A 14,614-nucleotide genomic window follows, 5' to 3' on the forward strand; every position below is an offset into this window, starting at 1 on the left:
GTCCTGTAAGTCACACTGTACCCTTTAAAAGAGTGTGGCAGTTTGCTTCTGTTTTCTAATAGAGGAATACATAAATGCTTGCCATGGTCTCCTACTCCAGACAGGGCCATAGGGCAGAGCTTGTGCACTGGGGGGGAGTTTGTTTCCATAGAATGATGTGGGAGAGCATTTTGCTGACACACACTGGTACCTGCGGATAGTGATGGCGGAGATGGGCTCTAATGATATCTGGGAGACATACAGGCAGAGTAGTAACAAAAAATGCCTGAAAAGGAAGAGTTTCTCTGTGATACAAGGATGATGTCTGTGGTAGGAGACTATTGTGCTGGAGGAAGAGACAAGCCTGAATTGCCTGCCAAAGTGTCCTCACTCTGCTACTGTGCTGACCTTCAGTCAATTCTGCACAAAGATGTTGTGCATTCTTGAGTTGTCCTCCAGAGTTTAGGCTTAGGCAGACTCTTCAGAAGAGCTGGAAAGTGGAGTAGCTCATCTTGGAAGTGGGCTTAGGGCAATTTCTTAGTGGAAAGTGGAAAGGAGGAGAAAAATACAAAGTATCATATAAGAGTGCAGAAAAATGCAGATTTTCAGAAACATAAGGAACTGAACTACAGAAAGCACTCTAAGAGATAATAATCTTGTTCTAGCAGAATGAAGGATCGGACAACATGATGGTACTTTTGCACCTCCAGCTTTCACAATTCTGTGATTCTAATCTTCGGTAGTTGCAGATCAAAGTTCAGCTTTTTGTTGACTGTGACAACATAATCCCTGGAGTTAAAAGACAGCTCTAGAAGCCATGCCACGTAAATTGATGCAAAAGATTCAGTGTGGGGCCAGTATTATGATGGCCAGTCTCTTATATTACAAAATGACAGGTGTGCACAGACACACTTAGTGGGCCAGGCATTACAAATATTGTTCTCTAAATTTCCACTATCATGAATGTTGATGTAATTATCTAATGATCTGTGCCATGGGTTGCAACTTCAACATTGCTTTTCATTTCCCTAATGTTTTGCTCATTTTGTCGCCAGTAATGTTGTTCAATCTGCATGAAAAGAAACAGTCTCTCCTGGAAGTGCAATTTAGAGATGTAGCAGACCAGAAAACCAGTAGCAAGAAGCTGACTATCACTGAAAATTGAACAACTGGGACTCAAAATCTAGTGGAAAAGCAAAGATTAATGGGAAGTAATTTGTTTACACTCAAAAATCGCTTAAGGCAAAATTGTACCTCCTGGAATTATATATTAAAGTAGTTTTATTATTGCAATAGGACAATATATGCTGTTTTGCTTTTGACAAATATAAATAAATTACTTTTGGTTGTGGATGGGCACTTTATGTGCTGTCATGGATTGGTATAAATAAGTGTTTAAACAGTCTTAACATGAGGAAGCATGATGTTTTTCAGGAGTGATCAGATTTTACAATAAAAGAGTGCTTACTTTATGTTTATAGATAGGAATTACTTACATAAACTGCAAATGAGGTCTTGGTTGCAAAAGGCTGGCTTGAATCCTAGCTGCCAAGAAAAAAAAAAGAATTAAATTAAGACAACTCTACCGTAATGATCTTACTTTATGTACTGCTATATGTGAGTTGAATAGTCATTTTTAATTTGAACTCATGCCGTACAAGAAAAAAGGGGGTTTCTCTTTTCTTTCTCTTGCTTTGTTTATTTGAAACAATCGTGTTGTTTTCACTGATTTAAACCTTCCTGAAATTTAGTATCACTGATTACTGCCTGGATTCACCAGGAAAGAGGATTCTACCCGCAGCTTACTCACTAATTTCCTTTCACACCCACCACACATCTGCACTTGGAACAACAGGAAATTTTAATTAAGACAAAACCCTTTTGCATGATGATTTCATTTCCAAAATAAATAAAAGCAAGCTGGCAGCGACCCTTTGAAAGGAAGGAGCCTGTTTAGACTTTCTGTTGCATACAGTTGATTGTCTTATTCATCTGCTTTCCTTACATCTTTTCATTTCTGCCATGAGTTTTATTGTGCATGAAATTGATGGCTGGTAGCCCTGATTAAAGCCAGACATGACACACTGAGGTGCTGCTGGAAAGACATAGCTTACTGTCTTCCTCCCTGCTAAATATCCTAGATAGTTCACTGCTTGCTTTGGCTTCCTCCCACCCACTCTGTCACTGCCTGTTTGGACTACTGGAGTTCAAATGCCCATGAAAAAAATAGGCCTATGCTTATTTCACACATCAGTATGTAGCAATCATGTTTAGCACTGGGGTCATTACCTTAACTCTAAGCAGCAAAAAGGTCCATCATATGAGGGTAATAGTGTGAAGCACGTGTGAGGGACCAATTGGGGTCCATTTGATGATCTGGGAGAAATCAGGTGCCTGACAATCTTGAGAGAAAGAAAAAAATCAGCATCAGAATGGACCTTGTGACTTACTGGTGTGTACAGGTGACCTCCAAGCACAAGGTACCATTGCAGCAGTAATTGCTTGGTCCCTCTCAGTGTGTGCACAAACAATGTTCACACAGGTGCTGCTCTTTTTGCACTTAGAGAGAGGACATTTATTGGGCACTCAGGTATCAAACCTGAGACCTAGTCAGAGCTCTGAAGATTTATGCCTTTTCCCACTGACTGGGTAAGTGACCTGCAGCTGGATCTTGAAGTAGTCTGACGTAAGTGGTAGTTCTGCCATTCCTTTCAGCAGGAGCAAATGCTACATTTCTAGCTCTGCATGGAGTTGGCTTAGAAGCTCCATAGGGATCTCTTGTAAGTTGGTCCTAATTTTCTTTAAATAAGGGAAGTATTAGAGAAAAGCGTTTTTTCTTTCTGGAAACGCAGGTCTTCTATTTATTGGCAAAAGCAGCAGAGAAATTAAATTTTTCTTTGCTTGACTTTTGTATATGTTTAACCCTTAATTCAGCAGTATCACTTGTACAGGTCAAAGGAAATTAAATCTTGTTGTTCAGACTGACTGATTTTTCGCTCTGGACTTTGCTGAACTTGACCCATCCCTCATATGTTACCATCAGACGACATTAGGCTCAAAATGTTACCAGGTTCCTTGGAAAAGGAATAGGCCAAGTTTCATTATGCATACTATGTGGAATTCAGCCTCCATGGAATGACTGTGTTATGTTGAGCCAGGTGTAACACCCTAAATTTAGTCACTCCCCATTTATAACAGAATCAAAAAGGTGTATTGGCCAATGCTGAAGAACGCTGATGGAGTGGTTCATGTTCTTCAGCCAGAGTGCATTTGCAAATATTTATCATGCAAGCCAAATTCTGACAGAGTTCAAGTTTTATGCATCTGTTTTCTTGAATAAAGATTTCATTTTGATTCCGTTTGGACAATTTGCCTCCTTCTGCTGGTTATTTTCAGTGTCAAAAGCCATCAGCAGAATGATAAAGTCCCTGTGGGTGAAATCTCATCCACATAATTCGGCATTACTCAGCTGGGTTGTTTTATTATGAGGAAAATGAAACTTAGAAAACATTTCCACCTCCATAACATACTTCTTAAAATTTAAATTAAAAAAAAACCTAAGCAAAACAATTCCTTTCTGGCAAAAGCTGAGTTGTATTTTCCAGGCATTGTGTGACTACTTAATCGTTCTTTAAAATAACATATGAGACATTAGAAATTTGTCTGTGAAAATGTGAGATGGCTCTCTGATTTCCAGTGTCAATGTCATTGTTTTCAGCATCCTGTGTATTGTGTGAACGTAGTTGGGACACAGAATGCGCACAATCTCATTACCGTCTCTACAGATGGCAAAATGTGCTCCTGGAGCCTGGACATGCTCTCAACTCCACAGGTGGGTTTGTTTTCATCTATACAGGGGAAAAAAGTGCCTTCCGTAGAGCAGGATACCTGTGTAGTGGAACACAGCTCCTAAAAGCCAAAACCTCACATCCTATACAAACTAAAACCAATGGATGCACTTGAAAGAGTACAGCTTGCTTCCAGCAGTCTCTGCTAAGAGCCAAACCCATTTCCTTTACCACAAATCATGTAATTACTGTAATACATTAATACATAGGTCAGTTTCAAGTGAAAATGAAATAGTCCATTTTAAAGCATGATAATTACAGAAGTCGCCTGTGGTATAAATTGCACTTATTCTGCAGCATTGTTTAACAAATATGGACTAGATTGCACTGCTGCTGAACACACCCTAGGCACTGCAGGTTTCCAAGGCACACAGTCAGAAAGCTTGCTTTGCTGCCTGCCTTCAGTAGCCAAAGGAACAAACAATGCAAATCAAAAGTTTTAGAACTAATCTCCTCTCTCTGGAATGTTTGCTACCATTGCCTTTTCCTCCCCTCCTCTGTACCTGAAATAAAAGGAAACATAGGAAAATTGCCCAAACCACTAGTGATTATAATAATGGAAATTAAACAAAGAATCTGATGCTGAAAAAGGTGTACAGAAAGCATGTTTTAAGTGTTATCTTCTGGAGTAGTACATTTTCTATTCTAACACATCATTCATTTTTTATGCATAATTTCTTAGGAAAGAAAATTAATATCATTTTTAGTAAGCATCATGGGATCTGATCTTGTTTCAAAATGCTGCATAGAAACTCTCCTTACTGCTTCCATTACCCATCCATTAATCACGCATTAATGTGCAATTACTATCAAATTATTTGCTTTTCAGTGTTGACACAAGAGGTAGGACTCCTCTATCCTAACCTCAGCCATCCAAAAGTTAAGTCCATGTCAAGTCTAAGTTTCCTTTACATTTAACAGAGAGAGAGGCTGGTACTTCTGGAGAATGACTAACCTCTCCAAGTGTGAAATGCCATTTCAGATACCCACCCTGGGATACAGAACTGTCCAATCTTAAGGTGGAAGGGGCTTCTGGAAGTTATCCCATCTACTCCCCTACTCAAAGTGAGGCCAGTTTCCCAAGGTCAACCATGTTGCTCATGTTGCCCAAGGCAGCAAGCAGTATGGGTCTGGTAGTTGTGCCCTGGGACTATGAAAAACCAATACTCTTCTGCAATAGAAGTGGAGGCATCTAAAATGGCCCAGACATCTATGCTCAGGCACCCAAATCCCTTCCCTTATTTCTCATATAAACATCAAGAAGATAAATCCCACCCTTATGTATTCATTTACTGGAATACTAAATTCTGAAGCACAGATCTTTGAACATCTGAGTTCCGGTACCTCATCACTCAGATGGAATTTCCCTGCTTCAAAACTTCTCAACAAGGATGGGAACACACCCCACATTACACGGAAGTTTGGCACATGGCTCACAGTGATCTAGAAAAGAAAGGCACAGCGCTTGGTGTCAAGTTACATGCCACAGTTTTAAATTGGGAGGAGTAAAGTGTTGCTGATGTGTGTCAGTCTGAAACTTTCCAAAGACACAGATCCAGAGCACTTGTGTACAGCCATGATGTGGGCGCTGGGAGGAGAGAGTCCACCACAGTCTATAGCCGTGTCTCCACAGTGACACTAAATGATGATCTCACCCCAGAAGATTTTCACAAAAATATATGGTCTGTCTCCCATATTCACTGAATTTTCTCTCTCTCCTTCTCTCTCTCTCTCACATATTCACAGAAATATGTAGTGTTCTCCCATTTTCCATGTTTTCCTTCATAATAGAATCAAATGTATTTCAAAGAAAAGTATAAACCAAGCAAAACTATTTCTCTATGGATTTGCATCGCTCTCCTCTCGCAGGGACACTCACTTTCTTTAGTTCCAGCAAAAAAACCCTTCTGAGAAAAACCCTACAGGCTTTGGCCATAGAAGAATAGCAGCTTAGACACCTTAAACATAGAAAACAAACCCACTTCAATAGCTAAAAATGAAAATGGTGAAATCATTCAGCCCTTTTGTGGATTCTTGGGTTACACCATTTAGGCCAAAAACCCAAAAAGTTGTGCAAAGTCTGCTCAAAGTGTTCGCTTCTTGCAATGGCCACAAACTGTTCATGGTGATTGTATTTGCAATAGTAAAAATGGGCATGCTGATTCACTTTGAAATATAGCTACCAAATGAAAACAGAAAACATTCCTGCTGGTTTGTAGTTTGATGGTGGAGTTTAGAGGGAGTGTTTCTGGTTACCTCAGAAAATCCCTGAAAAGTAATGCTTAGAATGGTGGCAGTGACAGAACCCCAACTTTTTAATTTTGTCCTGCAAAGCAACAAATGACAGAGTGCAATAAATGCCTCAGATGCACACAATATTACATGTGCTTCCTAACAATTGATTTCCAAAATGTTTGTAAATACAAGGGTATTGCATGATTTATTAGAGCCTGGGGCTAGCAAGTGTAACCATTAAGGTATTACCTTCAGTTTCTGCACCATCAGATTTTAAATTCTCACCTGTCATAGCTGCCTGATTTAAAATGATGCAGGAAAGACCAGTGCCTTCCTGCCAGTCTCAAATGTATGACAGATAGCGTTGGGGATGGCAGGAGCATCCTAGTGACATTGCATCTTCTCACAATATCCCAAGCAGAAACCAAAATCCTGTGACTGGGTCAAATGATTTCATCTTCCTCTCCTGCTACCCCGTGCAACATCTAGAAATTAATTAGGAAAAAAAAACCAAAACCAAACCAGACTAACAAATAACAAACAGAATAATAACAAAAATCTGTCTTGGTAGGAGAGCATGGAGCTTGTGTACAATAAGTCCAAACCAGTGGCGGTTACAGGAATGGCTTTTCCAACCGGAGATGTCAATAACTTTGTCGTTGGCAGTGAAGAGGGAACAGTCTACACAGCTTGTCGTCATGGAAGGTGAGGTTCAGCATTTTGTACTGATATAACATTGCATACATGTGTTGGCGAGAGGTAGCCAAGTGTGTGTGGAGAGTGGGGACAGGAGCTGCCTGACTCTGAGCATCTGTGCTACAGCCCGTTGTACTGGGGTAGTTGCCCCAGGCTCCCTGTGAGGTTGGTGGGGAGCAATAACTACTCTTAGGTTGACTTCCTTTACCTTTTTCAGACATCTGCCTGAAGAGAAGATGACTGGGACCTCAGAAATGTCTCTTTCTCACCCATGAGATGAGATGGAGGCTTATACAGCTAGCTGAGATGTAGGTATCATCTGGGCAGGTCAAATGAGGCCCTAGGAGACAGTTTTGTTGCAGGGTAATCAGGCCTCAACCACTCATAAGATACGGTAATCTGCTTTATTTTTTACCATTCTCAGCTCCATCTTCAGACTCCACAAGCATAAATCAGAGAAAAGCCACCATGAGCACATGTGCACATGAGAAACAGAGAATGCAGTTTCCCATGCGTGGCCATCTGGTTCCGGGTATTCCTATGCAGCAGTTCAGGCTGCATCTGTGCAGTGAGGGTAGAGACTGAGCCCTGCTGGCCCCCGCTCTCAGGGGGCAGTTTGGACATGCCCACCCTCTCCAGGAGAGCGACAGGGTTTTGTTGTTCAGCCAGCAGCCACTCACACCATTGTCCCTCAGTCTGGGCTGCTGCCTGGTCTCTTTGCTAGCACGGATGTAGCTGTAGTGGGCCACATGGGTTTGAGAGCTCTGCTTAATTCGTTCCCAGGATCCTGTGCTCTCTCACACATGGGGGTCATATCCTTTCCTTACATAACCTAGGCTGTAGTTTAATACTGCAAGTTCCTTGCTTTGCACCCTGCAAATCTGCAGGATGCTAATGTGCTCTAATAGCTTCCAGTAGTAGTTCCATCCTCTGGGATGCTTTTGTAAGGAACAAACTTTCCACTGATAGACTTAGTGCTCACGCCCACACTTCAGTAGTTTGCAATATTTGCTGAATTCAGATTTTATCATATTCGGAGTTTCTGTTGACCAAAGAGACATTGATACACTGGTTAAAGATTGTAAGACTTCTATTACACATCCGTAATGTTTTCTAAATACTGTTTTAAGTTATTTCATTCAATATTTTTTTATTTTCAAATATTTCTGTTTTAGCCTGACCAATGACAGTATTGCAAAATTGTGTCTATTTAGGTATATACTGATAGGCTGTGTGGCTGCTGATGGTTTGAATTAATCTTAGGCTGCTAAGATGAATGAAGCATGCCCAAGGGTATTTCTCACTTCTGATTTTTCAGACATTCCTGATTTGTTCCTCACAAGAGGGAGAAGGTGCCAGATACTCTTGTTAGCACACCCTTTTAGCAAACGTTCTGCTGACCATTGACAAAAGTTTTTCTGCTCCTGCCTGCCTTTCCCGGAGCTTTTTGCTACCATCCCCATTTTATTTCCGGAGGCTCCTGTGTCCTTCAGCCCAGCACAGTGGAGAGCCATATGTTATTCTGGAAAAAGGTGTGTCAAAGCACAGCAAATACCCAAGGTGTTCTCAATGCTCCAGAACTCCCCTTATCCCACTGACTACATGGCAGACAGTTGGGGATACAACAGGAGGTGTCCTTTGTATCCAGCACTGCAGAGGCACTGCAGGACTTGGCCCCTGCTCCAGCATATGCTGCGAGGTCTGGCAGAAGAGCTCAAGGGAGATCACTCTGTCCACACAAGAGACATGAGGGGACACTGCACTAGTAGGGACCAATTTCCTCCGGTGCAGCTCCACATCTCTCTTAGTACATGGTACTCACACTGGCACAGGGCTGACAGCCTCATCAGGGCTGTGCCTATTTTTAATGTATTTTCTTTCACTCACAGTTTTTCTATAATCTAACTAAAAGGGTAATTTTATGATTCCCTTTTCTGTGTACACTGTGAAACAGCACTGACAACTGAGCTGGCATCATTTGCTTCCAGGAAGAAAAAAAACTGTGCACATTCTGTCTTACACAGTGTTGTATTTTTCCTTCCTAATAGGTATTCTAGCCTCAGGCTGATGAAATGTACTTCTCCCCTTGTTAAAAGTAATAACTGTATGATACCTGATCACAGGACCCATTCCTTCAATTACTGTGAAAAAACATTTGCTTCCTAGTGACTTGATTGACTGCTGTGAAAAGTTATTTTAGATATTTAAAAGAAAAAGAATTGCTCATGATAAGTCATTAACATATTTGCATTTTTATTTTAATGGTTATTCCTTGTGATAATGGCTTACTCAGAGACATAAGCTATAGTATAATTACAGTTTGGAATTATTTTATAATTATACATAAATGTTACTTCAAGCTACAATAGTAGACAGTATAAGTGAGTAAGGCAAGTCTTCAGGTATGAGAAAGTCTCCCTGTGCTGGATTCTGAGCATTAATTTTTCCCTCTGCAGGCAAAAGCCTTAGTGAAAGGAGAGAGATTTACAGGTTAAATAGTACTTTAAAAGGAAACAGGAACCCAAGAGTAAAGAAAAATAATGTTAAATCACCAGGTGGTAAATGACTCTCCACATGTAAATGTCTCTTCTTCCTGCAGTAAAGCTGGCATTGGTGAAATTTTTGAAGGCCACCAAGGGCCCGTCACAGGAATCAATTGTCACATGGCAGTGGGTCCAATTGACTTTTCTCATCTCTTTGTCACATCATCATTTGACTGGACAGTCAAATTGTGGACCACAAAGGTGAGAAATCTGAGTTGGGATGGGATGAGTAATGCTGCTTGTGAAATTGCTGTTGTCAGAAATATTTCAGTACTGTCTATATTAAGTCCTAAAAATCAATTAATTGAAAGGCTGTGCTTAGAATAGGCGTAGTGATAAAATTAGTAAAATATATAGCTAGTGTCACTCTCAATCATATTTGCCCTGGAGCATACCAAGCTCTTTAAAGGTTGCTTCAGCTGGCCTGTATTTCATTATTAACCCTAGTGCTGAGCAGTTTCACTAGGCAAGCAGATTAGGATGTCTTGTACTCCCAGTCATCAAACAATTCATGCAGCACTCCCTGTGCAGGCTAAATTGCAAGGCTTATACTATGCACAGTGGTGGTGCAGCAGCAGGAACACTTTCTTCTGAAGCAACAGGGAAAGCACATATATGACTTAGTGCAATCAATGTCACTTGTGGCTGTAGGATGCTGTGATAGCCAAAAGGTATAAATTGTCCCAGTGACATTAGACACTGGAAGCTGGGAGGAAATACATGCTGGAACTTACATTCATGACCACCATGGATCTGTTTCTGACTACTCTGTGGCCATCTCCCTGCGACCTCTTACAGAGAGAGCACTATGAACAGCAGAAATTCTGCAGTTCTGTGAAACTTGGAAACCCCAACACCCCATGAGGCAGACTAAATAGACCAACTTGGTTTATTGTATAGGCTGAGTAAAACAGCAGAATGAAAGGTAAAATCCTAATTATGTAAGTAATCTAAATTTAATTTGGTCATACACCAGAGTAGAGAACTGCCTTCCAAATGCCAGGTTTTTGTCTTTACCAACTTGTTTTTATGCCTGTGTTTGGTTCACATCTTTAGCCACACCCAGCAGAGTTCCAGTACTAGAAGCTGACCCCAGTCAGGAAGTATCTCAGTGTGTTTTCTTCCAAGACATCAGACATCAGAGCTTAGAGATGCTAGAACAGATGCACAGCAAATGTAAATACAAAAGTGATGAGAAGGGCTCATGTGACAGCTTTGTGCTGGAAACAGAAGCACAGTTACCTAGATAATAACTTGAATGAGCTTCCCAATGCATTTGTTAATGGTCTGATCCAATGTGCGTACTAATTAACAGGTATCTTTTCCTGAACCACAGCAGATGGTTCTGATTTGAGCATTACATTTTAGGAAACTTCTAATAAGAAAGGTGCATGATTTACCTAATGTAACCATATACATCAATAGACCCAGCCTTAATGCAGAAGCAGGGCAGGCTGGAATGGGTCCTACATGGTAAACGGTAGAAAGGGCTGCAAGGTAACCAAGTGATGGAGACCTTAGGGGTTAGCTCACTGGGGGCTAGCTAGCCCATTTGTCTGAGACAAGGGAGTCCTAGACAGTGGTAACTGGTGGCAAGGGAATACTGGAGTGTATTCAGTTGAAGCTGAGTGAGGGGAGAAGAATTGTGGGGAGTGGGGGAAGATGAAAGGCAGGTATTGAATTCCAAACAAAGTCTAGGATGAGTATCTGACCCTTGGCTTAAGGGTGAATATGGCAATAAGGGCCTCATCCATCTGCAGCTTAAATGAAATTCTATTAAGCGATAGTAAAGCCTGTTTTTTTATTTTAAACTCTTGGGATTTTAGAATTTAGCAGTAACACTAACACAGCTTATTTTGGGCACAAAGACACTGCAGATAGTAATACACAGTTATTCTTGTGGAATACTTCAGTGTCAAAATGGTTGGGTCTGATTCTGTTCAAGACAATCAGTTTTCAAAGAACCAAACCATTTCAATTTCTGATATCTATCAGGCTGTGGCTCATCTGGCAAGAAGGGCTTCCTGAGAAAGCTATTTGACGAAGCTGATGTGAGCTGTGATGTGCATGTGACACACCACAGCACTCCTCAGAGCTGGAAGCCACATTGCTGTATTGGATTTCTTGCTTTCCTCTGGAGCAGGTTTGATCAGCAGCAGCCCCAGGCTGCCGCCCTGCCAGCCACTGCCCTGTGAAGACATCCTCTGAGACACTAAACAAGTTCTTGAACTGGATGAATGTTTTCTTTTTCTTCCCATTTGACTGCATCAGAAGTTTACTTCTGTATAATTCCCTTGGCTGGAGCTACTACATATTTAAGGCTTTCTTTGTTCAGTTCTCATAATCAAGGCCCAGTCAATCAGTGGGCTCTGAACAAATCCATCAGCATTTTTGATTCTCTGGAAAAAAAACCAGTGGATTATAAAAAATAGTGTTATGAAGTATTGAGTGTCTTATAAGATTTTACTCAGAATTGTTTTATTCTTTTGGTTTCTTATCTGTAAATTTCATCTCCCTGTCAGCATCCAATGCCGTATTGCTTTCCTGCTTCTACCAGTGTTGTCTACTTAATCCTGTGCACATTATATTCTTTGGTCATGAAATTCAATTCCTTTCTGTTTCACAGGTTCAGAGTCAATGTCCAATTGTAAAGTGAACCATAAAAGCTTTGTGTTTATATTGTCTATTGATGTTGTGTAGCATCCTGGGGTGCTTACAAGAAAGGCGCTTTCATAGCAGGCATTTGACTGATGGATTGAAAGCACCATCTCCCTTAAAAACTCTTGCTTGTCATTTTATAATCTGTTTTTGTGGTTAACACATTTTCTATCCAAAGGCAGTTCAACCAGGTGACTGAGAATAAGGTTTGCACTAACAGAAGAATGAGAGTTTTGTAGATAACACTAATACAAGGTTCACATTATCATCCATTAGCCAATAATTAGATCCCTGGGTGAATAGCAAGCAACCAGAAGCAATAGGAAAAGAAAAGGAAATTGCAAAGATAGTCTCTTGATAACTAGGGCATTACCTGGTTCCTGATGAAGTTAGTAGGGCTTTCAACTTGAATTCATGCTACACGATGTGGGCAACTCTTGGATGCAGAGCTGTCAAAGAGAAGTCCTGATGTGAAGTGTCTGTGGAGCTCTGCCCTTAATTAGGTAGTGTTGGTATGATGCTTTGAAGAGGTAAAGTGCTGAGTGGAAATGCTAAGTGTTGTTAATTAATTAAGCACTAATCCTCATGAATGAATAGCATGAGGTTAAATAATGAAATGTAAGTATTGTTATTATTACAGCAATTGCTGTTTGGAGTGCAAATTTTTGATATTGTATCAAGGGACAGGAGATGTCTTGGAATTGTTAAAGCATAGCAAAACATAAGCTAGTTTCAGCTAAGGGCTAAAAGATGGCTTGTTTGCTGCTGAGGGACTTAACAAAAGTCTGGATAGAGAGCTTGATTTTCTTAGCTCTTTCATCCTTCACATATCTCCTTTAGCTCTTATCCTTCCCTTGAGAGAAGCTGTTAATCATAGAATCATAGAATCAGCTGGGTTGGAAAAGACCTCTGAGATCATCAAGTCCAACCCTTGATCCAACACCACCATGGTTACTAGACCATGGCACTAAGTGCCACATCCAGACTCATCTTAAAAACCTGCAGGGACAGAGAATCTACCACTTCCCTGGCCAGCCCATTCCAATGACTGATTACCCTCCCTGTAAATAATTTCTTCCTAATATCCAACCTAAACCTCCCCTGGCAGAGCTTAAGACCATGCCCTCTTGTCTTACTGATAGCTCCCTGGGAGAAGAGACCAACCCCCACCTGGCTACAACCTCCTGTCAGGGAGTTGTAGAGAGTGATGAGGTCTCCCCTGAGCCTCCTCTTCTCCAGCTCCCTCAGCCTCTCCTCACAGAACTTGTGCTCCAGTCCCTTCACCAGCCTTGTTGCTCTTCTCTGGACCTGCTCCAGCACCTCAATATCCTTCCTGAGCTGAGGCGCCCAGAACTGGACACAGTACTCCAGGTGTGGCCTCACCAGCGCTGAGTACAGGGGAAGAATCACTTCCCTGGTCCTGCTGACCACACTGTTCCTGATCCAGGCCAGGATGCCATTGGCCCTCTTGGCCACCTGGGCACACTGCTGGCTCATGTTCAGCTTCCTGTCAATCCAAACTCCCAGGTCCTTTTCTGCCTGGCTGCTCTCCAGCCACTCTGTGCCCAGCCTGTAGCGCTGCAGGGGGTTTTTGTGGGCAAAGTGCAGGATCCAGCACTTGGCCTTGTTGAACCTCATCCCGTTGGAATCAGCCCAACTCTCCAGTCTGTCCAGGTCCCTCTGAAGAGCCCTCCTGCCTTCCAGCTGATCAACACTTCCCCCCAACTAAGTGTCATCTGCAAATTTGCTAATGGTGGACTCAATCCCTTAATCTAAATCATCAATAAAGATATTAAACAGAACTGGGCCCAACACTGATCCCTGGGGGACACCACTAGCAACCAGTTGCCAACTGGTGCCTTATGGAAAATGTTCCTATTCCAGTGAATGTGCAGTGATTTATGAAGAGTGTAGGGGCTCCACAGGAGTATCCTGTAAGCCAGTGGTTTGGGCACCAAGCCATGCTGCCAAGGTCTGAGTAGAATAGGAGCATGTGTCTTCCCTAAGGGCAGGAAGTCCTTTGATGATCTTTGCGTTTTGCTCTGAGCTTTATCTTATGCCTATGAACAACTCTGGTTTCACTGACAGTAGAATCTTCTCAGAGTAAAGCTCTGATTTTAATGTGCTGACACTTCCAGATGGAAACCAGTTTTGTCCAGTTGGGGCCAGCCCTACTTCTTGAGTTTGTAACAGGATCAGACAGGCCTCCAACAGAAAAATGGGACTGGTGAAATGCAGAGGTTACTCATGTACCTTATTTTACCTACACTTAGGTGTAGACAAGAGCTGGAATTTCACTCTTGAACATATTAATTCTTAATGTTGTTTTCTAAGCTTTCCTAAATCCTTCGGGCCATATCTTCTCACATTATCACATACGGCATTTTAGATGACTCTTACTGCATATGAAGTTGGATCTTTCTAGTCCTTTATTGTTTAGGGCTTCCATACTTTGGTTTCTTACGCAGTCACTGGAAAGAAGTAACTGTAATGCATACATTAGACATCTCTTTGAGGTACCACCATTACTTCCCACCACTGACTATACAGGAGCCCAAATCTGGCAGATAATCAGTTTTTGTAGCTTTTGATGGCTGTCTTGCATCTGGACAGTCTCAGGTCATATCTAAACTGGCAGATGTGTCTGCCCTTTTG

The 14,614-nt window shown here is 41.6% G+C and overlaps 1 protein-coding gene across 4 annotated transcripts in view; it reads left to right on the forward strand.

Moving 5' to 3' along the window:
- DYNC1I1 (dynein cytoplasmic 1 intermediate chain 1) overlaps window positions 1–14,614 on the forward strand; it is a 186,176-nt gene that overhangs the window by 138,503 nt on the left and 33,059 nt on the right. For all 4 annotated transcript variants that reach the window (XM_027684764.1, XM_027684762.1, XM_027684763.1 and 1 more), the window contains exons 12-14: window positions 3,698–3,811; window positions 6,634–6,767; window positions 9,358–9,502. In XM_027684764.1, coding sequence (XP_027540565.1) covers window positions 3,698–3,811; window positions 6,634–6,767; window positions 9,358–9,502 — 393 coding nt within the window. The remainder of the gene's footprint in view (window positions 1–3,697; window positions 3,812–6,633; window positions 6,768–9,357; window positions 9,503–14,614) is intronic.

This window comes from Neopelma chrysocephalum, unplaced genomic scaffold (assembly GCF_003984885.1).
Source record: "Neopelma chrysocephalum unplaced genomic scaffold, ASM398488v2 Primary Assembly neopelma1_67, whole genome shotgun sequence".
In the NCBI taxonomy this organism is placed as follows: Eukaryota; Metazoa; Chordata; class Aves; order Passeriformes; family Pipridae; genus Neopelma; species Neopelma chrysocephalum.